The following is a 25,473-nucleotide window of genomic DNA, read 5'->3' as shown; positions in this document are numbered from 1 at the left end:
GGCTCATTCAGTTAAGCATCTGACTCTTGATTTGGCTCAGGTTGTGATCTCATAGTTGGTGAGTTTGACCCTGGACTGACAGTGCAAAGCCTGCTTGGGATTCTTTCTCTACTTCTCTCTCTATGTACTCTTTCTCTCTCTCAAAATAAATAAAGAAACTTGAAATTCTCATTTTGCAATACTGAACAAAGGCTCTTTACATTATGAGTGGAATATTTTTTGGAAAATATTATGATATCCACAATTGAGACTAATGTAAAAGAAATCCTGACAAATGGTCATAGTCTCTTTATATTTACCTAAATCATGTGGCCCACCAGTTTTAAATTACATAAATTTTCATATTTCATTAAACTGGGGTCATTTTTTTTTCAAGTTAAGAAAATTAGGGGTGCCTGGGTGGTTCAGTATGTTGAGCATCCAACTCTTGATTTTGGCTCACATCATGATCCAGGAGTCATGGGATCGAGCCCCGTGCTGGGCTCCATGGAGCCTGCTTGAGATCTCTCTCTCTCTATCTCCCCTCCCCCTTTTCTCCCCCACTCACACACTTGCTCACCTTCTCTTTCTCATATAAAATATTCAAAAGCCAAAAAAATCAAATGAAGCACTAATAATAAAAACAAAAATAACACATGCTTATTACGGAATAGTTAGAAAACACAAAAGAATGTAGTAAGAAAGCATTTACCTATAGCCTGCCACCGAGAAAAACTGCTATAAACATTTCAGCATCCTGCCTACCCATCTCTTTTGCATGCTGTGTTGTCTTTTGAATATTGAAATTCAAGTGTTAACTTCATATGTGGAACTTGAGAGACTTAAGAGAGGACCTGGGGGAAGGGAAGGGGAAAAAATATTACAAACAAGGAGGGAGGCAAACCATGGAAGACTCTTAAATGCAGAGAACAAACTGAGGGTTGATGAGAGGGGCCGTAGGGGAGAAGGGAAGGTGGGAGATGAGCATCGAGGAGGGCACTTGTTGGGATGAGCACTGGCTGTTGTATTTAAGCAATGAATCATGGGAATCTACCCCCAAAACCAAGTGCACATTGTATATACACTGTATGTTGGCCAATTTGACAACAAATGATATTTAAAAAAAAAAAGAAATTCAAGTGTTACTGACAGTTTTTCCATTTTGCAGGTATCAGCTTAGTATAGAATGGGCCACAAAGCTCATGCAAAGACAGGGGCAGGATGAGAGGACAGTGCATCGAATCCTCGAGGATTACACAAAACCACTTGAGCATCCTGGTATAAAAAGGAATGAAGGATTCCAGTGGCGTGATGAGCTGAACTCTGAAACCATTCCCAAAATCGAAGGTACTGCAGATAGAGAGGAACCTTCTGTGATGAATGGGGACTCAGAAAAGTCACTAGACCTGGAGGGTCCCAGCAAGCAATCAGACCACCTACAAGAGAGCTCGGGGCCTGGCCCACTGACTCCAGATGGGCTGGATGGACACCTGGGAGGGGTTGCCACGCTCCAGCACTGCCCCCTGCCCCAAGTTCACTGCAGCAGAGATGTTCTCCCCCAGCATGACACTCAGCCGGGGGACAGGAGCCAGCAAGTGGATCTCATCTGTGCCAGAGAGAGAGGGCCCAGTGATGAGTACGTGCTGGTGGAGGAAGATGTGATTGATGTGAGTGAGGAGGAATGTGCCCCACGTGAGGAAGTGAGTATAACTGGCCTTTAACAACATGGGTTCAAACTGCATGGATCCACTATACACGGATTTTTTTGGATACAGTACAATATTGTAAATGTCTTTTCTATATGATTTTCTTAATATATTCTTTTCTCTAGCTTACTTTATCGCAAGAATACAGCATATGATACTTACATGTCTTAATGAGCTGTTTGTGTTCTCGGTAAGGCTTCCAGTCAACAGTAGGTTATGAGTAGTTAAGTTTTGGGGGAGTCAAAAGTGATACACAGATTTTCTGTTGCAGGAGGTCAGCACCCTTAAACCCTGCATTGTTCCAGGATTGACTGAAGAAGAAAATCAGTCACTTCCTCCAGAACCATCTATTTCTGGCCCACAGCAGATGTGGGCTAACAGGGTGTCCCTCACTGAGAACGGGCAGCAAGCCCATATTAAGTGCCCAGGGTATGTGAGAGGTGGTGAGACACTCTGAGGGAAACCGTGGGCACTGGGTCCCAGCCCTGGTGGCTCAGTAGCTGTGGGGGCCGTTTCTACTAAAACCTCAAGTCTGTGAATAACTTAATTTTTTTTTTAAGTATAAATTAAAGCAGGTGCAATAGTATTCTTTCCCTTGGGTGGGAGAGAAAGAAGTGCTGTGGTAAGTACACATGGCTTGAGCCTGGCTGTAGCAGAGGGTGTCAGGCATGGAAGCCATCCAGCCCAGGAGAAGCACTGGGAAGCAGACCCAGAGCCCCCTCAGTGTGGGATCCACAGTCAGACAGTGGCTCTGGAATTATCCATAATAGCTAAAAATGAGTACCTCTAATGGCTAAGTAGTACGTGAAACACCATTTGAAGAAATACCACGTAGCCTTCAGAATGAGGTTTGTGAAGCCTGGCTAAGAACCTAGGCGCACAACTTGTAAGGTACAGGTTGGTGAAAAGAAGGACATAAAATCGACCAGCAAAAGGATCACAATTGTGGGAAAAAATTCACAGGGAAAAAAGAAAGGACATAAATCAAAATGTTCATAGTAGAAAACCTAAAACTCATTTTTTCACATAATAATAAAAAATCTGTATTTTTTAACAGTATTAAGCCAATAAATGTGAATCTGGGAAGTTTATAAGAAGAATGTTCATTTTAAAATGCAGTCTTCCCTGTGGAACATGTAATCCTTCCATTTGTTCTCTGTGTATTTTCTTTCTTTCTCTTCAGTTGGCACCAAAAAAGAGATTGATATGCAGAAGAAATCCGTATCGGATCTTGGAGTATTTGCAACTTAGCCTGGAAGAGGTACGTTTCCTGCATGTTAAGTTTTCAGCTCTTGGTCTCAGGGCCTGGGCAACCTATAATGCAGTCCACCTGTAACTGCAATTCTGTTTGTAATTCAGTTAGTGAGTATTCAGTAACTGAATGTTATAAATCAGTATTGAAATGACCATAGGCAGCTTCCAAAGTAGGCCTGCCTAACTTTCACTCCTTAGCCTTCATTTCATCAAGTCTAAGATTTGGGGGACTCCCCTATATCATGAGATATTGCTTACATACCATACCTTTCACCCGTTTAAAGTGGACAGTTCAGGGGCGCCTGGGTGGCTTAGTTGGTTAAGCGTCCGACTTTTGCTTAGGTCATGATCTCGCGGTTCATGGGTTCGAGCCCCACGTTGGGCTCTGTGCTGACTGCCAGCTCAGAGCCTGGAGCCTGTTTCAGTCTGTGACTCCCTCTCTCTCTGACCCTCCCCTGCTCAAGCTGTCTCTCTCTCTCTCTCTCTCTCTCTCCTAGAAATAAATAAAACATTTAAAAAATATATTTAAAATAAATAAATAAATAAAGTGGACAGTTCAGGGGCACCTGGGTTGCTCAGTTGGTTGAGCGCCTGACTTTGGCTCAGGTCATGATCACGCGGTCCCTGGGTTTGAGCCCCGCATCGGGCTCTGTGCTGACAGCTCAGAGCCTGGAGCTGCTTCAGATTCCATATTCCCTCTCTCTGCTTCTCCCTCACTCGGTCACTGTCTCACAAATAAACATTAAAAAAATTTTTTTAATTGCATCATACGTTTCCCCTCTGATTTAAAGTTCCTCTATGCTGTGTTCATGTGTCGTTCAGTCCCTCCTTGTTTGCTTATGTTTATACTGTCCACAGAAGTGTCCCCTCTGCCCCAGCAGATAGCACCCCTTCCTCGCACTCATGTGCCTCTTCCCCAGGAGCGTGCTTGCCTGTCTCGGGCAGCCGCAGCAGCGTCTAGCACCATTCTCAGGAAATGTGTGTTGAATGCATCCACGTTGGTAACTTCATGGACGTGTCCACAGAGAAGTGATTGTGTCTCCATATTCTCTTGATTTCCTTATCTGTGCTTCCTTCCTCACAGTGAGGCCAAAGGTATAGCCTCACAAACCAGGAAAGGATGTTTGGAATTATTTACTTCATCTCCTCATTTTATATGAGACAGCTTAGTCTGTTGTCAGAGACAGTAGCTAGCCTCTAGGCACGCATGGCTGTTCTATCAAACTAATTAAAATTGAGCAAAATGCAGAATTCTGTTTCTCAGTTGTGCCTGCTACATTTCAGACACTCAGCAGCTGCGTGTGGATAGTGGCAACCATATTGGACAGCACAGGTGTAGAACATCGTCATCACAGAAAGTTCTGCTGGGCAGCACTGGGGATGCCCATTCTCTAAGGGCTTGAGCTCTCTGGTCCTTGGTTTCTTCTCTGTAAAACGAGGGTTATATAGTACCTTGTTCGTAAGATGTTCTGGGAATTAACTACTGCATGTAATGGGTTTGGCACATGCCTGATATATAGTAAAATGCTCAGCAAGTGTTAGTGCATGCTATTCTTGTCATTATCATCATTATGAAGTTATTAAATTACTTACAAATTACACATAAATCACTTGCAAAAGCTAGTTGGAACCTTTAATTTTGCCATCAATATTTTGCAAAACTTTTCACTGGGTACTTCCTGTGTGCCGGGCACTGAGCTTAGTAGTAACGATGCAGAAGTAAACGCACTGTGGCTGGGTCCTTTAGGTAGCCCAGAAATAACTGCATTCAGTGCGGTCTGTGGATTGTGCCAGAATTGCTCCTCTAGCATCCTTGTACCCAGGATGCTTAATAATTATGATTACTCATTATAGCTGGGAAGACTTCACAAGGTCAGTGGCATCCGTGGAGGTTAAAGGATAAGTGGGGGATGGCCATGGGGACACTGGACAGCACGGGCTTTTTCATGCAGCTCATTCCTGGGCGGCACGGCGGGAGGGCCAGACCGTGGAAGGCACAGCTGTAAGTGTCTACCAGGGGTCTGTCCTGGCCTGCGTGGCACCAGGGCACTGCAGGCAGCTGTGTCGGGGAAGGGCAGGGACCGGAACTGGCATTGGTAGGAGGGTGGGCCGGATGGCTGAGGCCAGGAGGAGCCAGCCAGCGTCTCGGCCCCAGGCAGCAGCAGCAGAGAGGGAGCGTTTGGCATCACTTTCTGCTCCAGTAGGTGACCTCTTGTGTTCCATTTGATGCTTTTGACTGACAAGAAAAGGGGCTGCTGTCCACTGCTGTCTCCCCAGCACTCCCTGAAGAAAGGCAGGAGTGTTGGGAGGTAGGTGAGGTTGCTCTATGTTCTTGGAAGCTCTTCGTTCCATAGGACATTCCAGAGAAGCGTTGCAGTTTTCAGGGAGCATGCAGTTAAACTAGCTCTGCTTCTCAGTTCTGTTCTGGAACATTTGCTTTGAATGAATCACCGCTGTACAGTTTAATGTGTTTCCATAAATGTCCTCAGGAACACGAGCAGCCCTTCTGTGGTGATTCAGGGCAGGTCTTTTTAGGCCTTGAGAATGGTAATACCACAGCTGACTTAAAGGTCTGAGTTTTAGAGATCTGTTACTGAGAGCTGTTTTTCCATTATTATGCTTCGGGCTCTAACTAGATTTAGTGAAATGACATTAAATCCTCATTACACTCTTCCCTCCATTTTGCTCTGATAGTAAAAACTTAGGAATGAGATCTCAAGGGACAGAATCGCTACCTCCCCTGACTTCGTCAGTCTGCTGATGATTTAATTCCAAGTAAAGCCAGCTCAACTGAATTAAGATCCACTCCACCTGTAATAAGTGCCTGAGGGCAGTTTGTGTACATTCATAAAAGCCATTTATTTAAGGCCAGTAAATACTAGTGAGGCATTGGTTTCATCAGTTCTTAGAGCAGCACTTGTTTACTGATAATGGTAAGTTTATAAGGAACTTAAACTCTACACACCAGGAAGGAGTCCTTGCTTAGCAAGCAGAGGATTGAATGTTTCCGGAGTGTAATATCTGAATGGTTTCGTAGGAAAGAAAACTAAAATGAATCGAGCAGATAGGTGCTTTGTGTAGCCTTTAAAGTTGTTATAAGATTTAATCTCATTAAATCTTTAATAAGACATTATCATCCCCATTTTTTAGATGAGGTAGGAAGGAGCTTAAGTGACACTTCCAAGGGCCAAGCTACTTTTTTTAAGTAAGAAAGAAAGAAAGCAGAGGAGGGACACAGAGAGGGAGAGACAGAATCCTAACCAGGCTCCCTGCTGACAGCCTGACATGGGGCTCAGTCTCACAAACCATGAGATCATGACCTGAGCCAAGCCCAAATCATATTTGATTTTCTCTATTTCACTTAGCAGAATACATTCTAGTTCCATCCACGATGTTACAAATGGCAAGATTTCATTCTTTTTGATGGCTGAGTAATATTTCAGTGTGTGTGTGTATACATATACACATGCATGCGTACATAGATACATAAAAATGTCACATCTATTCATCAGTGGATGGACATGTGGGCTTTTCCCATAATTTAGCTATTGTTGACAGTGCTGCTATAAACACTGGGGTGCACGTGCATCTTTGAATCAGCACTTTTGTACCCTTTGGATAAATACTTAGTAGTGTGATGGCTGGGTCATAAGTTAGTTCTATTTTTAATGTTTTGAGGAACCTCCATATGTTATCCAGAGTGGCTGCACCAGTTTGCATTCCCACTAGCAGTGCAGAAGGGTTCCCCTTTCTCCGTACCCTCACCAACGTCTGTTGTTTCCCACGTTGTTCGTTTTAGCCATTCTGACAGGTGTGAGGTAGTGTCTCATTGTGATTTTGATTTGTATTTCCCTGATGATGAGAGATGTTGAGCATCTTTTCATGGGCCCATTAACCATCTGGATGTCTTCTTTGGAAAAGTGCCTGTTCATGTCTTTTGCCCATTTCTTCATTAGATCATTTGTTTTTTGGGTGTTGAATTTGATAAGTTCTTTATAGATTTTAGATACTAACCCGTTATCTGATATGTCATTTGCAAGTATCTTCTCCCATTCCATCCATTGCCTTTTAGTTTTATTGATTGTTTCCTTTACTCTGCAGAAGCTTTTTATCTTAATAAGGTCCCAATAGTTCATTTTTGCTTTTGTTTCCCTTGCCTTGGGAGACACGTCAAGTAAGACGTTTCTGTGGCTGAGGTCAAAGAGGTTGCTGCCTGTGTTCCCTACGATTTTGATGGTTTTCCTGTATTATAGTTAGGCCTTTCATCCATTTTGAAGTTTTTTTTACTTATTTTTAATGTTTATTCAATTTTTGAGAGAGTGTGTGAGCAGGGGAGGAAAGGGAGGGGGGGACATAGAATCCAAAGCAGGTTCCAGACTCTGAACTGTCAGCATAGAGCCCAATGAGGGGCACAGACTCACAAACCATCAGATCGTGACCCAAGCCGAAGTCAGACACGTAACGAACTGAGCCACTCAGTCACCCCCATTTTGAGTTTATTTTTGTGTATGGTATAAGAAAGTGATCTAGGTTCATTCTTCTGCATGTTGCTGTCCAGTTTTCCCAACACCACTGGGGAGAGACTGTCTTTTTTCCATTGGATACTCTTTCCTGTTTTGTAGAAGAGTAGTTGGCCATACATTGTGGGTCCATTTCTGAGTTCTCTGTTCTGTTCCATTGATCTATGTGTCTGTTTTTGCTCCCAGTACCACACTGTCATGATAATTACAGCTTTATAATATAGCTGGAAGTCTGGAATTGTGATGCTTCAAGCTTTGATTTTCTTTTTCAACATTATTTTGGCTATTCCAGGTCTTTTCTGATTCCATAGAAACTTTAGAATTGTTTGTTCTATCTCTGTGAAGAATGCTTGTATTATTTTAACAGAGATTGCACTGGATATATGGATTGCTTTGTATAGTATCAACATTTTAACAATATTTGTTCTTCCAATGCATGATCATGGAATGTTTTTCCATGTCTTTGCATCTTCAATTTCTTTCATAAGCTTTCTGTAGTTTTCAGCATACAGATCTTTTACCTCTTTAGTTAGGTTTATTTCCAGATATTTTATGGGTTTTGGTGCCATTGTAAATGGCATCAGTTCCTCGATTTCTCTTTCTGCTGTTTCATTATTGGTGTCTAGAAATGCAGCTGATTTCTGTGCATTGATTTTATATGCTGCAACTTTGCTGAGTTCATTTACCCGTTTTAGAAGTTTTCTGGTGGAGTCTCTCAGTTTTCCAAAAGAGTATCATGTCATCTGTGAAGAGTGAAAATTTAATTTCTTCCTTGCTGGTTTGCTTGCATTTTATTTGTTTTGTCCAATTGCTGAGGCTAGGACTTCAAACACTGTGTTGAACAACAGTGGATAAAGTGAACATCCCTGTTGTATTCCTGACCATAGGGAGAAAGCTCTCAGTTTTCCCCACTGAGGACGATATTAGCTGTGGGTCTTTCATATATGGCCTTTATGATCTTGAGGTATGTTCCTTCTATCCCTACTTTCTTGAAGGTTTTTATCAAGAGAGGATCCTGTATTTTGTCAAATGCTTTCTCTGCATCTATTGAGAGGATCATGTGGTTTTTATTTCTTTTCTTTTTTTTTTTTTTTTTTTTTTACTAATGTGATATATCATGTTGATCGATTTGTGGATATTGAAACAACCTTACATCCCAGGTATAAATCCCAATTGATTGTTGTGAATAATTCTTTTAATGCATTGTTGGATTCACATTGCTAGTATCTTGTTGAGAATTTTTGCATCCGTATTCATCAGAGAAATTAGTCTGTAGTTATTTGTAATGAGGTCTTTGTCTGGTTTTAGAATCAAGGTAATGCTGGCCTCATAGAATGAGTTTGGAAGTTTCCTTCCATTTTTTGTTTTTTGGAACAGCTTCCAAAGAATAGGTATTAACTCTTCTTTAATTGTTTGGTAGAATTTCCCTGGAAAGCCATCTGGCCCTGGACTCTTGTTTGTTGGGATATTTTTGATTACTGATTCAATTTCCTTATTGATTATGAGTCTATTCAAATTTTCTATTTTTTCTGGTTTTGGTAGTTAATGTTTCTAGGAATTTGTTTCTTCCAGATTGCCCAATTTGTTGGCATATAATTGCTCATAATATTCTCTTATTATTTATATTTCAGCAGTGTTGGTTGTGATCTCTTTTCACTCATGATTTTATTTATTTGGGTCCTTTTTCTTTTTGATAAATTTGGCTAGATGCTTATCAATTTTGTTAATTCTTTTGAAAAACCAGCTCCTGATTTCCTTGCTCTGTTCTACTGTTTTTTTGGTTTCGGTATCATTGATTTCTCCTCTAATCTTTACTGTTTCCCTTTTTCTGCTCAGTTTGGGTTTTATTTGCTGTCTTTTTCCAGCTCCTTTAGGAGTAAGGCTAGGTTGTGTATCTGAGACATCTATTTCTTCTTTAGGAAGGCCTGGATTGCTCTAAATATCCATCTTATGACAACCTTTGCTGCAACCCAGAGGTTTTGGACTGTCACGTTTTCAACTTTCATTGGCTTCCATGTACTTGTTAATTTCCTCTTTAATTTCTTGGTTAACCCATTCATTCTTTAGTAGGATGTTCTTTAATCTCCAAGTATTCATGGTCTTTCCAAACTTCTTCTCATGGTTGATTTCAACTTTCATAGCATTGTGGTCTAAAAATATGCAGGACATATCGATCTTTTTTAATTGTTGAGGGCTGATTTGTGACCTAGTATGTGATCTTTTCTGCAATGTTCCATGTGCACTTGAGAAAAATGTGTGTTCTGCTGTTTTAGGGTGAAATGTTCTGAAAATGTCTGTTAAGTCCATTCAGTCCATCGTGCCATTCAAAGACATTATTTCCTTTCGATATTCTGCTTAGATCATCTGTCCATTGCTATAAGTAGGATGTGAAAGTCCCCTACTATTACGGTATTATTTATCAATGAGTTCTTTATGTTTGTGATTAATTGATTTACATATTTGGGTGTGCCAAGTTGGGGGCATAAATATTTGGAATTCTTAGACCTTCTTGGTGGATAGGCCCCTTCATTATGATATAATGTACTTCTTCATCTCTTATTACAGTCTTTGTTTTAAAATCTAGTTTGTCTGATATACGTATGACTATTCTGGCCTTCTTTTGCCATCCAGTAGCATGATACATGGTTCTCCATCCCCTTACTTTCAATCTGCAGATGTCTTTAGGTCTAAAATGAGTTTCTTGTAGCCAGTATATCGAGGAGCCTTGTGTTTTTTGATCCATTCTAATACCCTGTGTCTTTTGGTATTGCCAAAAGAGCATTTAGTCCATTTACATTTAGAGTGATTATTGAAATAGAAATGTGTTGCCATTGTGTTGCATGTAGAATTGTTGTTTCTGGTGATGTTCTCTGGTCCTTTCTAGTCTTTGTTGCTTTTGGTGTTTTTTGTTTTGTTTTCTCTCCACTCAAAGAGTCCCCCTTAAAATTTCTTGCAGAGCTGGTTTAGTGGTCACAAACTCCTTTAGTTTTTGTTTCTCTGGGAATTTCTTTATCTTTCCTTCTATTTTGAATGAAAGCCTTGCTGGATAAGGAATTCTTGGCTGCATATTTTTCCAATTCAGCACATGATCCTCTCAATAGATGCAGAGAAAGCATTTGCCAAAATACAGCATCCTTTCTTGATAAAAACCTGTCATTCCTTTCTGGCCGGGGACTGCGTCTCAGTCACCACACTGCATAAGAGGGCCCTCCTCATCTGTGACAGGCAGCGGCAGCAGAATGTTTGTCATTTGGTTATAAATTAATCTCCCATCCTCATCTTTATACAGAAAGTAACCGAGTACTAATAGCCACCATTTAGCCATTAGTACACAACAATATCGCATAAGTCTGTTCAGATGTAAACGTGAATCCTCTTCCCCTCTACAAGTAGAATGAAAAACAGGGCCTATTTGGTGCTATCCATTGCCTTAACTTTTATCAGAAAGCTATTGGGGCACCTGGCTGGCTCAGTCGGTAGTCGGGGTTGGGAGTTTATACCCCATGTTGGGTATAAGGTTATTCAAAAAGATAAATGAACTTTTTTAAAAAACTATTTTTATTTCTATCTAAGTATGATTTTACTCAACTAGAGCTGACTTTCTTTGCTTTTCCTCCTGCCTCTTCATACAAATAAAACATGTTACTGTATAATGGGGGTGCCTGGGTGGCTTAGTCGGTTAAGCATCTGACCAGCTCAGGTCATGATCTCATGGTTTATGAGGTTGAACCTCACATCAGGCTCTGCTGTCAGCAAAAGAGCCTGCTTCAGATCCTCTGTCCTCTCTCTGTGCCCCTCTCCAACTCATGCTGGTTCTCTCTCAAAAATAAACATTTGGGGGAAAAAACACATTACTATATAATGAAGTTCATGGAAAGATAGGGATTACTTAATAGGAAATCACTTTACTGCGCATGTGACTGAAAAACTCATGTTTTGTTACACGAGCCAAATCTGCACTGCCTACTTTTCACAAATTTTCATACATTTCTTTCTGTAAATTTTTTTCTCAGTTTAATATGGTTATTTAATTTTACAGAGGAGAATCTAGTGAGCAAAGATTTCTGTTGCTACAGCTATTTACATCATTTTTCAGTTTAGTATGTGATTTTTAAGGGGGAAAATACATGGAAATAATATACAAATGCTTTGGTTTTTGTTGATTTTTAACCAATTTGTGACTTTCATATTTTCTTAGATGGTTTTTAAATCCTTGAATTTGGGTCACATTGGTGGCTCAGTCAGTTAAGTGTCTGACTTTGGCTTAGGTCATGATCTCACAGTTCTTGAGCTCAAGTCCCGTGTCGGGCTCTGTGCTGACAGCTCAGAGCCTGGATCCTGCTTCAGATTCTGTGTCTCCCTCTCTCTCGCCCCTGCCCTGCTCACATTCTGTCTTTGTCTCTCTCTTAAAAATAAGTATTAAATCCTTGAAATATGCCTGAGTCATTTATGTTAAGAAAATGTGTGACCATTATGAAGATGATTTAAGGACATTAGTTTGTACTTGAGGCAAAGAGAAATCAGTCTGTAAAATAACTACTCAGGAATGTGGGACAGTTAATGAGCATTTTCTGCTTGCTCTGGTTTTAGGCCTTTTTCCTGGTCTATGCTCTAGGATGTCTCAGTATCTACTATGAGAAGGTAAGATGTCTTATTTAGATACAGTCCACCTAAAACTTTCCTGGCGCCTCCATGGCTCAATTGGTTGGGTGTCCAACTTTGGCTCAGTTCATGATCTCACAGTTCATGGGTTCGAGCCCTGTATGGGCTCTGTGCTGACAGGTCAGAACCTGGAGCCTGCTTCGGAATCTGTGTTTGCCTCTCTCTCTGCCCTTCTCCTGCTTACTTGCATGTGCACTTGCTCTCTCTCTCCTGCTCTCTCTCGCTCTCTCTCAAAAATAAATAAACATTAAACAGTTTTTTTCCCAGGGGTGCCTGGGTGAGTCAGTCAGTTGAACACCTGACTTTGACTCAGGTCTTGATCTCACAGTCTGAGTTCAAGCCCTACGTCAGGCTCTATGCTGACAGCTCAGAGCCTGGAGCCTGCTTCAGATTCTGTGTCTCGCTCTCTCTGACTCTCCGCCTCACTCGTTCTCTGTCTCTCAAACGTAAACATCAAAAAAAGTTTTTTTCCTGATGTTGAAAGCAGCTTGTGATAATTTTCACATTGCTATAATACAAACGTGCCTACTTTCACCCAGTAAAATTGGATCAGATTTTTTTCTGTACATTTAGGCTTTGGGTCCTGAACTGGGACTATTAAGGCAGAAGCCAGCTTTGACTCTTTTAGATTGGATTTCATTCCCAGACTAGGAGCAGAGCAATATCTTAAATAATAATCAGGAAATCTATTAGAAAAGTACTAAAAATTAGGAACAAAAATTAAAGCTGCCAGTGTTTAGCACCAACTTTAGTAAAGGCTGTGTGTTGGGTACCTTAACCTGCATATCCTTGCTTCTGCCTGATAAGAATTCTACAGAGAAGGTATCTGACGCTCAGACGAAGGAAAGAACCCAGCCAGGGTCACACAGCTAGTCCGGTTAGACCTAATAATTGAAGCTGTGTCAGGGCATTCCCAAAGCCGTGATGTGCACTGTAGCCTGCTGCCCTTAGCAAGTCCCACAGGAAGCCGATACCATTGCTTAGCTTCTGGTAGAGGCGTTGGCAGGCTGGGCGCACAGATAGAAGGGGAGACTTCACTGTACACTTTATGCATATGAATAAAATACCTATTCAAAATAATTCAAATGAAATTAAAATTAAAAGGAGAAAGGTAAGCAGAACAATAAATAGAGAATTACATTTTGTACCTAGGAGTGCATAATTTTATCATTAATCAAATTCCAATTATATAAATTCTTTTCACAAGTATTCCAGTGGTTTAGAAACAGATGTCGCCTGATGGGTGCCTCATTTTCACAGATGGTGGCCATTCTTAGCCCACCTTGCGTCCTCCCCAGGCCTTAGCCAAAATCTGTCAGAACATTGCACTGCTACGTAGAATCCTCAGCCTCTGAAACTTGCCGGGCTATCCATATTGGAAGTTCGGCCTTCCTGCCACACTGTGTGTTGTTGGAGGAGCCTGAGTGTTTCCTTTCCTGAGGATTGAACGGCCACGCGTAGGGGCACCTGGCTGGCTCGGTCGTTAAGCATCTGACTTTGGCTCAGGTCATAATCTCATGGTTCATAAGTTTGAGCCCCACATTGTGTGAGCTCATGCCCCACTTCTGGCGAACACCAGCCCCGCTTCGGGCAAAACACGAACACTGCTTCTGGTGAGCCCCACTTCTCTCTCTCCCCCTCCCTCTCACTCTCTCCCCTCCCCCCCCGGGATTCTCTCTCCCTGCCCTTTGCTCACTTGCGCATGCTCGCTCGCTCGCTCTCTCTCTCTTTCTCTCAAAAATAAATACATAAAATAAAAAAATAAAGGCCACACTTACATGGAGTTTCTATCTTAGGAACAACTGCAAAAAAAAAAAAAAAGAATAAGGAGAAGAAAAAAACCTCTAGCACCTATTTATGGATTTAAAATCTTAGGCTGAGACATACTCGGCCAAGTCTGACTGACTGAGCCCTAAACCGTCCAAAAAACGGACTGTTCTCTGAAGCAAGCCGTTCTCAGTCTCTTCACGTCCCCTACAGGAACTCCGTTCCCTTTGAAGCAGTCGGTTACTCACTGTGCCTCCAGTTTCAGGGACTAAACGGAGCATCTTTTTTTTTTTTTTTAAGCTTTTACAGAATTACATTTTGGCTTTTCTGAATGTGGCCTGACACACGGTAGCTACTCACGTGGTGTGTGAAAAGTTCGGAGCGTGCTGCCCTCCGGCTGTGCTGGGCGTGTCACCCTCGAGCTCGAGGCACACACTTGTGCCCTTGGCCGGAGTGTTCCACACCTGCCCACCTCCCGCAGGCCCCCACCGGCCCCTTGCGCCGGCCTCCTCCCTCCTCCCGGCCTCTCCCAGGCCCTCCGGGCCGGTTTTCTCTGGCAGAAATAAATATTAGCCTCAGATGGGAGCCAGGTGGGTCATTTTTAAAATTTTCTAGTAGCCACATTAAAGGGGTTGAAAGGGCGCCTGGGTGGATAAGTCCATTGAGCGTCTACCTCTTGGTTTCCGCTCAGGTCATTGATCTGAGGGTCTCGGGCTGCAGCATGGAGCCTGCTCCAGATTCTTTCTCCCTCTCCGCCCCTCTCCCCAGCTCACACGTGCACATGCTTTCTCTCTCATAAAAATAAGAGGGAGCGTGGGTAGGAGAAAAAAGACAGGTGAAACTAATTTATATTATTTGCAAAATTTGTTTAACTTAGAAATTCCAAACTTACTGAGATAGTTTACTTTCTTGTTTTCCTACCAAGTCTTTGAGATTCCATGTGTATTTTCCCCTTGAGGCACACCTGCCTTCGGGCCTATATCTGGTGCTGCCACCCAGCCAGCATAAGTCCCGCTGCTGTGGGTACGGTGGTAACTGCCTCTGCTCCGCGCTCAGTGTGGACGTCCCCTTCACCAGGTGAATGATGAGTTGACATACGTAATCAGACCCCTCTGTTTGTTTTTTTGGTTGTTTTTTACTGTCATCAGGAGCCTTTAGCAATCCTGAAGCTCTGGAAAGCTTTCCCTGTCGTTCAGCCCACATTCAGGACTACGTACATGGCATACCATTACTTCCGAAGCAAGGGCTGGGTCCCCAAAGTGGGACTGAAGTATGGGACCGATTTACGTAAGTAATTCTTGACTCGGTAGGTACGAGGACCAGGGTTCGCAGCAGACCCCGGGGTGGAGACGGAACTGGTTATGTACTGGTGCTTGTTGTTTCTAAGATGATGCCTTCCTGCTGGCTCAGATAAGAACATTTGGAGTGGAGTGGAGGGTTTGTCCTGGAAGAGTGAAAAGGAAATCTAAGGGGCCCCCCTGGGGATAGAAGCCTGGAGGCCTAAATGTTCAAGCTTTCTCCCTCACTCATTCTGTAATCTGAAGAGAGTTTTACAGCCCTGCCCCCTCCTCTCATTAGCCCCTCACTCCTGTGATTTGGGGAGTCCCTCATCCTCTAGGCTTCATTGTCTCATCTGGCAAATGAGAATAATCACAGAATTAGAAGAATAATCACAGCTACCATTCGTTGAGCACCTACTATGTGTCAAACGTTTTAAAATTCATTATCTTATTGTCCATCAACAGATGAATGGATCAAGAAGATGTGGTTTATCTATACCATGGAATACTACATGGCAATGAGAAACAATGAAATCTGGCCATGTGTAGCAACATGGATGGACCTTGAGGGTGTTATGCTGTGCGAAATAAGTCAGGCAGTGAAGGACAAATATCATATGTTTGCACGTATAGGAGGATTAGGAGGAACTTGACGGAGGAACAAGGGGGAGAAGAAGGGCGGAAATGGCGGGGGAAAGGGAGAGAGGCAAACCATGAGAGACTCTTGAATGCTGACAAAAACTGAGGACTGATGGATGTGGGGAGGAGGGGGGGATGGGCATGGAGGAGGGCACTTTGGGGATGAGCACTGAGTGTTATGTAGAAACTAATTTGACAATAAACTATTTGTAAAAAAAAAATAAAAAAAATAAAAATAAATAAAAATAAAAAATAAAATAAAGTAAAATAAAATAAAATAAAATAAAGAGCAAAAAAATAAATAAATAAATAAATAAATATACCTCAAGGTGGTGAGGTGGGAAGAATAGATAGAATAGGACTGGGGAAATGTTGAAATATTATTGAAGCCAAGTAATGGGTACATAAGAGTTCATTATGCTATTTGATACTTGTATGTTTGAAAATATTTCATGTAAGGGTTAAAATAAAATAGACAAATATACCACTAAAAAAAAAAAAATTCATTATCTTATTTAATCCCTAAAGCAGCAAAGGATACTCTTATTATTCTCATTTTTTCTGATGGTGAGACTGCAGTTGTGAATGGGCCATGTGCCCTAACAGTTTCCAGGGCCAGTAACTTACAGAGCTGGGCTTTTACATTCTGGAGCCCAGGCTCTTAGAAACTGCACCTTCTTATCTTAAAGTAAGACTTCTGGACCTGATGAGCCCTTCATTCAACAGATAATAATGGAGACTCACCTGTGGGCCAGGTCTTTTTAGGTGCCAGGAACACAGAGTGAGTGAGACAAACACAAAGCTGCCTTAATGGAGCTGCGTACATTCTGGCTGGGGAGATGAATAAGCAAACAAGTAAATATATAATGTAGTTCCAGGGACTAAGAAAAATAAAACAGAGTAGAGGTGTAGAGAGTCAAGAAAGGTAGGAAAAGTCTCTGAAAAGATGTGACCGAAAACAAACAAAAGGTGACCACAGTAGGGAAAAGGTCAGTTAAGAATGTGGGAGACCCAGCGTGAACAGCAAGTGCAAAGGCCCTGAGGCAGGAACAAGCTCAGTCAGTTTCAGGAACAACATAAAAACAGGGTGTCTAGAACTCAGAGATCCCAGGGGAAGAGTGAAGAACATGGTAGGCACAGAGGGAACAGCAAGCACAAAGGCCCTGAGGCAGGGAAGTCTCAGGAACAGCGTAAATATAGTGTGTCTAGAACTTAGAGATCCTAGGGGAGAGTTACATGAGGTGATGTCTACGAGTTAAGCTGAGGCAGATCACGTAAGGCCTGGTTGTCATTCTGGTGATTAGAAGTCTTGGGAGAGTTAGAGTAAAGGAGTGACTTAAATGAATAGGACCCTCTGTCTGTTCTGTTACTGGTAGACTGTGGGATGAGGGGCAGGGGGTAAAAATGTTAGCAGATAGACTTTGTTAGGGCCACTGAGCCCAACCAGCCCTGCAGGCAGAATGGATGTAGGAACTTCATTTTTTTTTTTAATGTTTATTTCTGAGAGAGAGAGTGTGAGCAGGGGAGGGTCAGAGAGAGAGGGAGACACAGAATCTGAAGCAGGCTCCAGGCTCTGAGCTGTCAGCACAGAGCCCAATGCAGGGCTCGAACCCACAAACCCTGAGATCATGACCTGAGCCGAAGTCGGACGCTTCACCGACTGAGCCACCCAGGTGCCCCTGTAGGAACTTCATTTAAGAGGAATCAGGGATAACGCTTACATACATGGATTCATGCTTTGGACGTAGTAAGTCCAGTGGAGAATCCGTAAAGAGATGATTTTAGAGCACAGGAGAGCCCTCATGTACAAATTTGGAGTTGTTGTTGTGGAAGCGGCTCCGAGAGCCCCGGGCACGGTGAGTGCACGTGGGTCCTAAGGCCTGTGCCCGGCACTAGCGTCTGCCAAGTCCCTTAAACTCACTTCCCACATCTGCCAAGTGAGGGTGCTTCCTGGATGCTTTTCAGAATTGTTTGTGAGGTTCAAACAAAAACCTCAAGATATTTGAAAGGTCTTCCAAGAAGCCATGGCTCCTGAGGTTTTTTGACCTATGTCATATGCTCCTTCCAAATGCTTTGAGCCTTTTTAAATACCCAAAGAAAGCCCATTCCGTCTTTTAAGTGTGTAAATGCTCTAAACTGTGTTTAACCAGGAATCATAGGGTAGTTTTGGGGAGGATCCAACACAATACAAAATGCTGTGTTTGTAGATGGTGTGTTTTTATGGGTCAAGAGTCCTAACCTTTCACTAAACTCTCAAGCAGGGAGGGACGGTGTCAGCAGTCCAAAGTAAAAGTTAAGGAGTTTCTATCCCTCTAAGATAAATGATTTCTTTTGTTCGTTCTGTGACTGGATTTCAGGCACAGATACCCCAGCTCAGGGCTACCACACGAATCATCAGGACCAGCTTGAGATTAGTTTGCTGGGTGTCCCCGTAATTGTGCTGGCCGCAGTTAACAATGCCTGAATAAGTCAGGTGCCTGTTTTTCCCTCCTTGGCTTCCTGCCCTGTTCTCCTTTCCACACCCCTGTAAGAATAGCCACTCACTGTAAACGCTTGGCAGGTCTTCTTCAGCTTTCTCATTATATGAGTGAAACCTGAGTTAGAACTTTCCAGTCAAGAAGGCTGCAGGGATACATTCAGAAGCAGCAGGGGCTAGTAAAGGGAGCTCTCTGGGTTCACAGCCAGCTCTGCCTCTTTATTGTGTGATCTCAAGTAGGTTACTTCATCTCTCTGAGTTTCCATTTGCTCATCATGTAACATGGATAATGCCATAACATACATGTATATACATATATATGTTTTATATATCTTTTATATATATCTTTATATCTTTATATATATATATAACATCTTCTTTATAAAAACTAAAAAGTTGCAGGGGACACGGGCCTTTGTTGAGTGCCTTCTAAGCATACTTAACTCATGTATTTTCAATACTAAGCCATATTTTTGAATGAAGAGTAATTTTAAAACAAAGTGCCTCATGGGGATGGTTGAAAGGACAGATTTTTTTTTTTTTAAAGAAATGAAACAGTTGCTATTTTCCAACTCCCTGGAGGCCTTTGCTACAGCTGGGTCTATCACATAACTTCAAGCTGCTTGTGTAATTAATAGGAGACCCGGCCTCTGGCCCGGCAGTGGCATGAAAGGTGTCTTTACAGTCCCTGCTGTAGCAGAGGTTCATGAGCAGTGCTAGCCTGGGAAAGGAAGAACGGCTTCCTGGGGTGCCTGGCTGGCTCATTCGGGAGAGCCTGCGACTCTTGATCTCAGGGATGTGAGTTTGAGCCCCACATTGGGTGTAGAGATTACTTAAAATCTTAAAAAAAAAAAAAAAGTAGGGGCCCCTGAGTGGCTCAGTCAGTTAACCATCTGACTCTTGATTTCAGCTCAGGTCATGATCTCACAGTTGTGATATCGATCCTGATATCAGGCTCTGCACCGAACATAGAGCCTGCTTAAGATTTTCTCTCTCTCTCTCTCTCTCTCTCTCTCTCTCTCTCTCTCTCTGCTCCTCACCCCCTCCCTCATTCACATATGCTCTCTGTCACGCTCTCTCTCGGTCTCTCTCTCTCTCTCAAAAAACAAAACAAAACAAAATTTAAAAAGAGGCACAGTTTCCTAAACTTCACCTCTTCTCTGGGCACAGTTCCTCAGTGGCTGCTGTTTTTTAACAATATTATTTTGAGGGCTGGTGACCTGATCACACATGCCCTAGAACTGCCAACACAGGTTAAACCCAGGACATCCTCTCTTGACCATTGTTTCTGTTTACAGAGGTAATGACTCATGACAAAGGGCCCTTATGAAATTCACATCTTATCAGGGAAACTCTTCCCATGAATAAATCTTGTCAGTCACATTTCATTCCAGGAGCGGTACTGCGAGCTAGTGATATGGATCTCAAATCAGGGGCAGCTGCCCAGCTACTTGACCTTGATCACCCACTGATGAAAACTAGACTAGAAACCAAGTGGGAGCCTTCCCTTACATTCCCCACCCAGAAGCTCCCACAGCTGCCGGCTCTTCCCACGACCGGGCACTTTGCCTTGGTGCTTTCCTTCCCTCCTCTTATTTACCTCTGGTACTCCTGTGAGGCATGTGTTATTCACCTCCTTTTATAGGACGCTGAGGAAATTATGGCTTTAAAGGGTCAAGGGAGTCGCCAAGGGTCCCACAGCACGTAAGTGCAGAGATTGGCTGTCGGGTCCGATCTCTGTGTGCTTCCACCACACGGAGCTGCTGTTGCGCCCCAGGAAGGTAACGTGCAGCACCAGGTGTAGATTTGTTTTTCCTGACGCAGGCAGCTACTGGTTGGTGTGACTTAAGATGTAGTTACTCCCAAGCCTCCTTCCCACACACTCCAGTTTTAGATTTGCATTGACTAAGTTTGGTCATGTGATTTCACAGCTGCTTGCAAATGAGAAGTGGAGGGACAAGTGGAATGACAGCAGCTGTTAGAAGCCAGCAGAGTTATGGGGCAACTGGGGGCTCAGTCGGTTAAGTGTCCAACTGGGGCTCAGGTCATGATCTCACAGTTCGTGGGTTCGAGCCCCATGTTGGGCTCTGTGCTGAGAGCTCGGAGCCTGGAGCTGCTGCAGATTCTGTGTCCTCCTCTCTCTGCCCCTTGCTCTCTCTCTCTGTCTCTGCCTCTCTGTCTCTGTCTCTCTCTCAAAAATAAATAAACATTAAAAAAAAAAAAAGAGCCAGCAGAGTTAGAGGGTTCCCAGAGCCCGAGGGAACCATCCCCGGGCTTGGCACCCCGCCTGGAGACTGAGAACCGCTCTCCCACCAGGGGGAGGCTTCAGAGCAGCTCCTCTGTCCTCCTCACAGAACAGCCTTCTTCCGTCTCCCTTTTTGGTTCTTTCCTGCAGGACTCTCTTGGGTTTTTTTCTAGTCAAGTTTTTTAAATATTTTAATGTTTTCCACATCTGTGCAAATAAGCCATAGTATTTCTGCACGTAGCTCATAAGAATAGGGATGTTCTCCTGCATAACTGTAATATCGTACAATACCTGAGAGAAATCAGAATTTTTCTTTTTTCTTTTTTAGTTTTTTTTTTTTTAACACTTATTTTATTTTTGAGAGAGAGGGAGACATCGAATCCGAAGCAGGCTCTAGGCTCTGAGCTGTCAGCATGATCTAGGACCCATGAAGAAGTCGAATGTCTAACCAACTGAGCCATCCGGGCACCCCTATAGGTTTCTCTTTTATTTTGCTAGGGCTGCCATTATAAATTACTACATACTGGGGGGCTTAAAACAGCAGAAACTCTCTCACAGTCCTGGAGACCACAGCTCACAGGCCCACTCTCCCTCCAAAGGCAGGAGGGAATTCAATCCCCTGTCTGTAGTGTTTCTGGCAGCGCCGGGCATCCCTTGGCTTATAGCCACATCACTCCAGTCTCTGCAAAGGACCTTCTCCAAATAAAGCTGCATTCCCAGATCCAGGTATTAAGACTTGGACGTACTTTTTGGGGGCCACACTTCACCTTACTATAGCCTCTGTGACTTTTTTTAATCTAAAACAGTTTCTGTAGCTTGTTGATTTTTCATGACGTTGAGTTTTCTTGAAGAGTCTGAGAGGATATCCCACATTCTAGATATGATTGTTTCCTTATCATTAGACTCCAGCCCACCATTCTTTAGCACGCATGGGTGCTGTGGGTATTTATTGTGCCCCATTGGGAGGTACTTAATGTCAGGCTGTCCCACTGTTGATGAGACTACTTATGATCACATGACCAAAGTGACCGTTGTCAGATGTCTGTTGTAAAATTACATTTTTCCTTTTGTGATTAACAAGTAACGAGTAGGGTGAGACTGTGCATATCTCGTTCCCCAATAATTACAACAGTTGCCTGAATTAATTACTTGTACTACTCATTTTGTAATTCTGTCATTCCTTCCACAGCCATCCCTGGCATTCACTTACAAAAAGGAGCTTTCCCTTCATTTCCTGGTTCTTTCAGACTTTTTTTTTTGAGTGCCCGGGATTTCTTAGACTTGAAGTTTTCATCTTTTTGCTTGAGAGGCATTTTTGTAGGACGGTTTTACTTTACCTTCTGAATGCACTGTCATCATTAGGATTACTCTCCTAGGTACCATTTTGAGCCTTTATTTTATGCCAGCCACTATGTCAATGCCTCTATCTTCAGTCGCTACACCAGGTTTTTCATAATAAGGAGATTGAAACACAGGGTGTCATCATGTCGTCTTGACACTCCTAAGGCTTGAACTCGAGTCTTTCTGATGTCAGTGTTCATGCATTTAACTTCTAAACCATACCGTCATCATCAGTCATCTGAAGTGACCCAAATGTAGGTAAGAGCTGCTTTCAGGCTGTGAATATTCCAGCATGGCAGATGCATGTGAGATTTAAGATGTGTGCCTGATCATAAACATGGTGCTTGAGGGCTAGAGAAGGTCCCAGTTTCCCCTTGTTCTTCATTTTGTAAATCTGGAAACTGAGGCCCAGAGATACTAGTAACTTGTTTGAAAGTCACACCACCAAGAGTGGCAGCGAATGGACAGGAAACAAACTCCTGAATTCAAGTTCATTCCAGTATGTAGTTTCCTTCCCCTGCATCTCAGAAAACTGAAGATTGTTTGTTGGGTATTTACTTAATTTGTGCCCCTTACACAGTGAATTTGAGCTGCTTGCCAAATCCTTTAAACATACTTTAAATAGGAAATAAAATAATAAAAAGGAAATGTGACCCTAGAAAATGTACTGTAGGTGAAGGGTTGCTGTATTGTCTGTAGGATCCTACAGGATAACTAACTCAGGCTGTAAAGTTGCCTCTGAGCTTGCTGAGCCTAAGGGAAATGTGATTAGCTACACTACTGATAGGGCCAAAAAGGAAAATTCTATCAACTCCTCAATGGATAAAAAGTTTTTCTGCTTTAATTTGCACTGGCCACAAGCTTACAGATGTAATTATCAGTAAAGATAATTCTTTTAGCTATAGTTACATATAAACCCCAAATCTCAGAGGCCTAACAATTTCATTGCATGTGAAATTCAAAACCAGTGTCTGTGGTGGGCCAGTCGACTCTCAAAGGTGCTTCGGGAGCCCAGGCTTCTTCCTTGTAGCTCCGTGTCTTCACCACATGCCTTTCAAGGTCACCTTCAAAAAGGAATAAGCACAGGCTTGGTACGTGGGAGAGTTTTATGACTAGCCTGGCTGCTTGGGAAACAGAGACATGGTCTGGCCGTGTGCCTGGAAAGAGAGGAGAGCAAGGTTTGATGAACGAATAGCTACTCCCTCCACAGACTATGGGCCTTGGAAGGATCCCCTGTGCAGTCCACGTGGCAGAGTCCCTGCTCCAGGCTCGTTTGGGCACTGGCTTTTGACCTCCATAGATTAAATCCGTAGGGCAGACTGAATTCCACAAGTGGCGTGTGTGGTGACTCATCTCTATTACCAACACTCAAGTCAATTGGTACCTGGCCAGAGTAGAGTAGCTCGGACACTTTGAATTACTCTGATGTGAAATTAATAACAAAATGTTGGTCCGCATTATATGAACTTCACATGTTGTGACATTGTTTCACATTCTCCCTCTGGAGATTGTAAGACCAGAGGCAAGACAAAAGTCATTTGTATTTGAGTTTGGATTTCATTTGTGGGCTGAGGGTGGTGTGAGAATGTTAGGGTCCTGGCCACAGATTTGCTTTACTAATTTCATTTTGTTCCAAGGGGAAAAAAAAAATAGTTGGGTTTTAAAAATAGATGACTGGACATATTGCAGATAACCATATACAGATAATTGGGTATTTATGTCTCTTTGGAGAAGAGGAAACATCAGTAATAAAGTAAGATTTTGATTCCAAGAGGTTATACATTTTCTCTCTTTTTCTTTGCAGTGTTGTATCGAAAAGGCCCTCCATTTTACCATGCAAGGTTTGGAGTGATTTTTTTTTTTTTAATGTTTTATTTATTTTTTGAGTAAGAGTGTTAAGCGAGGGAGGGGCAGAGAGAAGGATCTGAAGCAGGGTCTGCACTGACGGGCTGATAGCAGTGAGCCCATCGTGGGGCTCGACTCACAAACCATGAGATCATGACCTGAGCCAAACTGGGATGCTCAACCAGCTGAGCCACCCAGGTGCCCCTGCAGTGATTTTTTTTAATAAGGCAGTAGTTTCAAAGGACAGGAGGAAATTTCTGACCTCCAGTATAATCGGTGCCACAGAAACAATTACAATCCTGTTTCTCTTGGCCTGTTAGGAATAGATGCTCTGCAACTTTGGCTTATACACTAATGTTGTACTATGTACATAGTAATAAATAGGTTACGTTTTAGTATTACACATTGAGTTAACCTATGCAATAATTGTTATCTTAATATCAGTGAATATCTAAACCGTTGAATGAATTCACAGCTTGCTTTGTTGGGCGAAGTATTCCTGTTCCCTCCTTATCAGTGTTGAGATCAGCCTGAAAGATTGTAATATAAAGTGGGAGTTTTTCATTAATATTTTTCCCAATAACACTGTAGGCGAATTTAGAATGAGGCAATGTACATAGTATTTTCTATATCTTTGTTCTTGGTGGAACAAGCATTATTCTTTTTAAAGAGGTTGATTTCATGCTTTTTAATGCCCTCTGTGTGTCTTTCAGTTACTCGGTCATTATTGAGTTAGTCAACGACGATTTTGAGGGCTCTCTTCGCAGACCTTTCAGCTGGAGGTCACTGGCTGCCTTGAGCAGAGTTTCAGTTAATGTCTCCAAGGTAATGACATCAGCTTTGGCATTCACGTGTCACTTAAATGGTTGATTTTTTTTTTTCTTGAATGTAGTAGAATCATAGAAGTCATCTGTAGGAACTTCACAGCGTTCCTGCCAGTGAGGTTCTAAAAGGTGAGGCTAGAAGCTGACCTCCCCTCGTATCCCCTGCCCCCACCCTCTGGTACTGAGCGCCACAAATTGAGCCTCAAAGATCCCTAGTGATTGATGTAGAGGAGCATTGCCTCCCATTCTGGGGCGGCCGTCAGCACACGCTCAAAAGTCACTCACCCACATTCACAAGGGAGTCAAAACATTGATTTCTTTTCAGAGCTAGCAGATCTCTTGAAGCGAGAGGAAGGAATTAATATTTATAGCTAAACACCGTACATGTTTTCTCACCACCCTGTTGGTGTCCTTATCCCTAAGGGTGAGGAATCAGAGTCAGAGATATTAAGGTGCATACCCAAGGTCATGCAGTTTATATGCAGAATGGGAATTCAGACCCAGAGTCGTGTGACTGCGGGACTCGTCTCCGGCTCTATCCTGCTGCCGTCAAGACCGGAGGGAAATTTCATCCTATGCCAGGACTACGAAGGATGAAAGCTTTGTGTGTTCGCTGTTACTCAGTAACGTGCTAACCGAACAGACGGCGAGCCCCCTCCGGTTCGTCCCACTGCTGCCGGAGGCGCCGTGAGAGGTGGGGCCCGAAGGCCCAGCGGAGGCAGGGGGTGACTGCATTGCATGCAGGTGAAGCTGCTTAGGTTTAGCCTGTAAAAAGTAGCTTTACCTTTTAGAAATAGGGAATCTATATATACTGTTTCCAGTAGTTTTGCACCCATTTTATGAGACTGGTCCTCAGTCTAGATCCCGGGCCCGGGTGTGTTCCTGGAGGAAACCGATGTGGTTTGTGAGTTTCCAGGAGCACCCAGCGGGAGGGC

The 25,473-nt window shown here is 42.9% G+C and overlaps 1 protein-coding gene across 3 annotated transcripts in view; it reads left to right on the top strand.

The window, feature by feature from the left end:
• TSEN2 (tRNA splicing endonuclease subunit 2) overlaps positions 1-25,473 on the top strand; it is a 45,923-nt gene that overhangs the window by 18,444 nt on the left and 2,006 nt on the right. For all 3 annotated transcript variants that reach the window (XM_039231436.1, XM_039231434.1, XM_039231437.1), the window contains 6 exons: positions 1,148-1,679; positions 2,869-2,946; positions 12,050-12,100; positions 15,037-15,175; positions 23,674-23,710; positions 24,428-24,539. In XM_039231436.1, the coding sequence (XP_039087367.1) occupies positions 1,148-1,679; positions 2,869-2,946; positions 12,050-12,100; positions 15,037-15,175; positions 23,674-23,710; positions 24,428-24,539 (949 nt within the window). The remainder of the gene's footprint in view (positions 1-1,147; positions 1,680-2,868; positions 2,947-12,049; positions 12,101-15,036; positions 15,176-23,673; positions 23,711-24,427; positions 24,540-25,473) is intronic.

Source organism: Hyaena hyaena, unplaced genomic scaffold, assembly GCF_003009895.1.
Source record: "Hyaena hyaena isolate Hyena2069 unplaced genomic scaffold, ASM300989v1 scaffold_56, whole genome shotgun sequence".
NCBI lineage: Eukaryota > Metazoa > Chordata > Mammalia > Carnivora > Hyaenidae > Hyaena > Hyaena hyaena.
The sequence above is the reverse complement of the archived record's forward strand: the minus strand, read 5'-3'. Positions and strand labels throughout refer to the sequence as shown.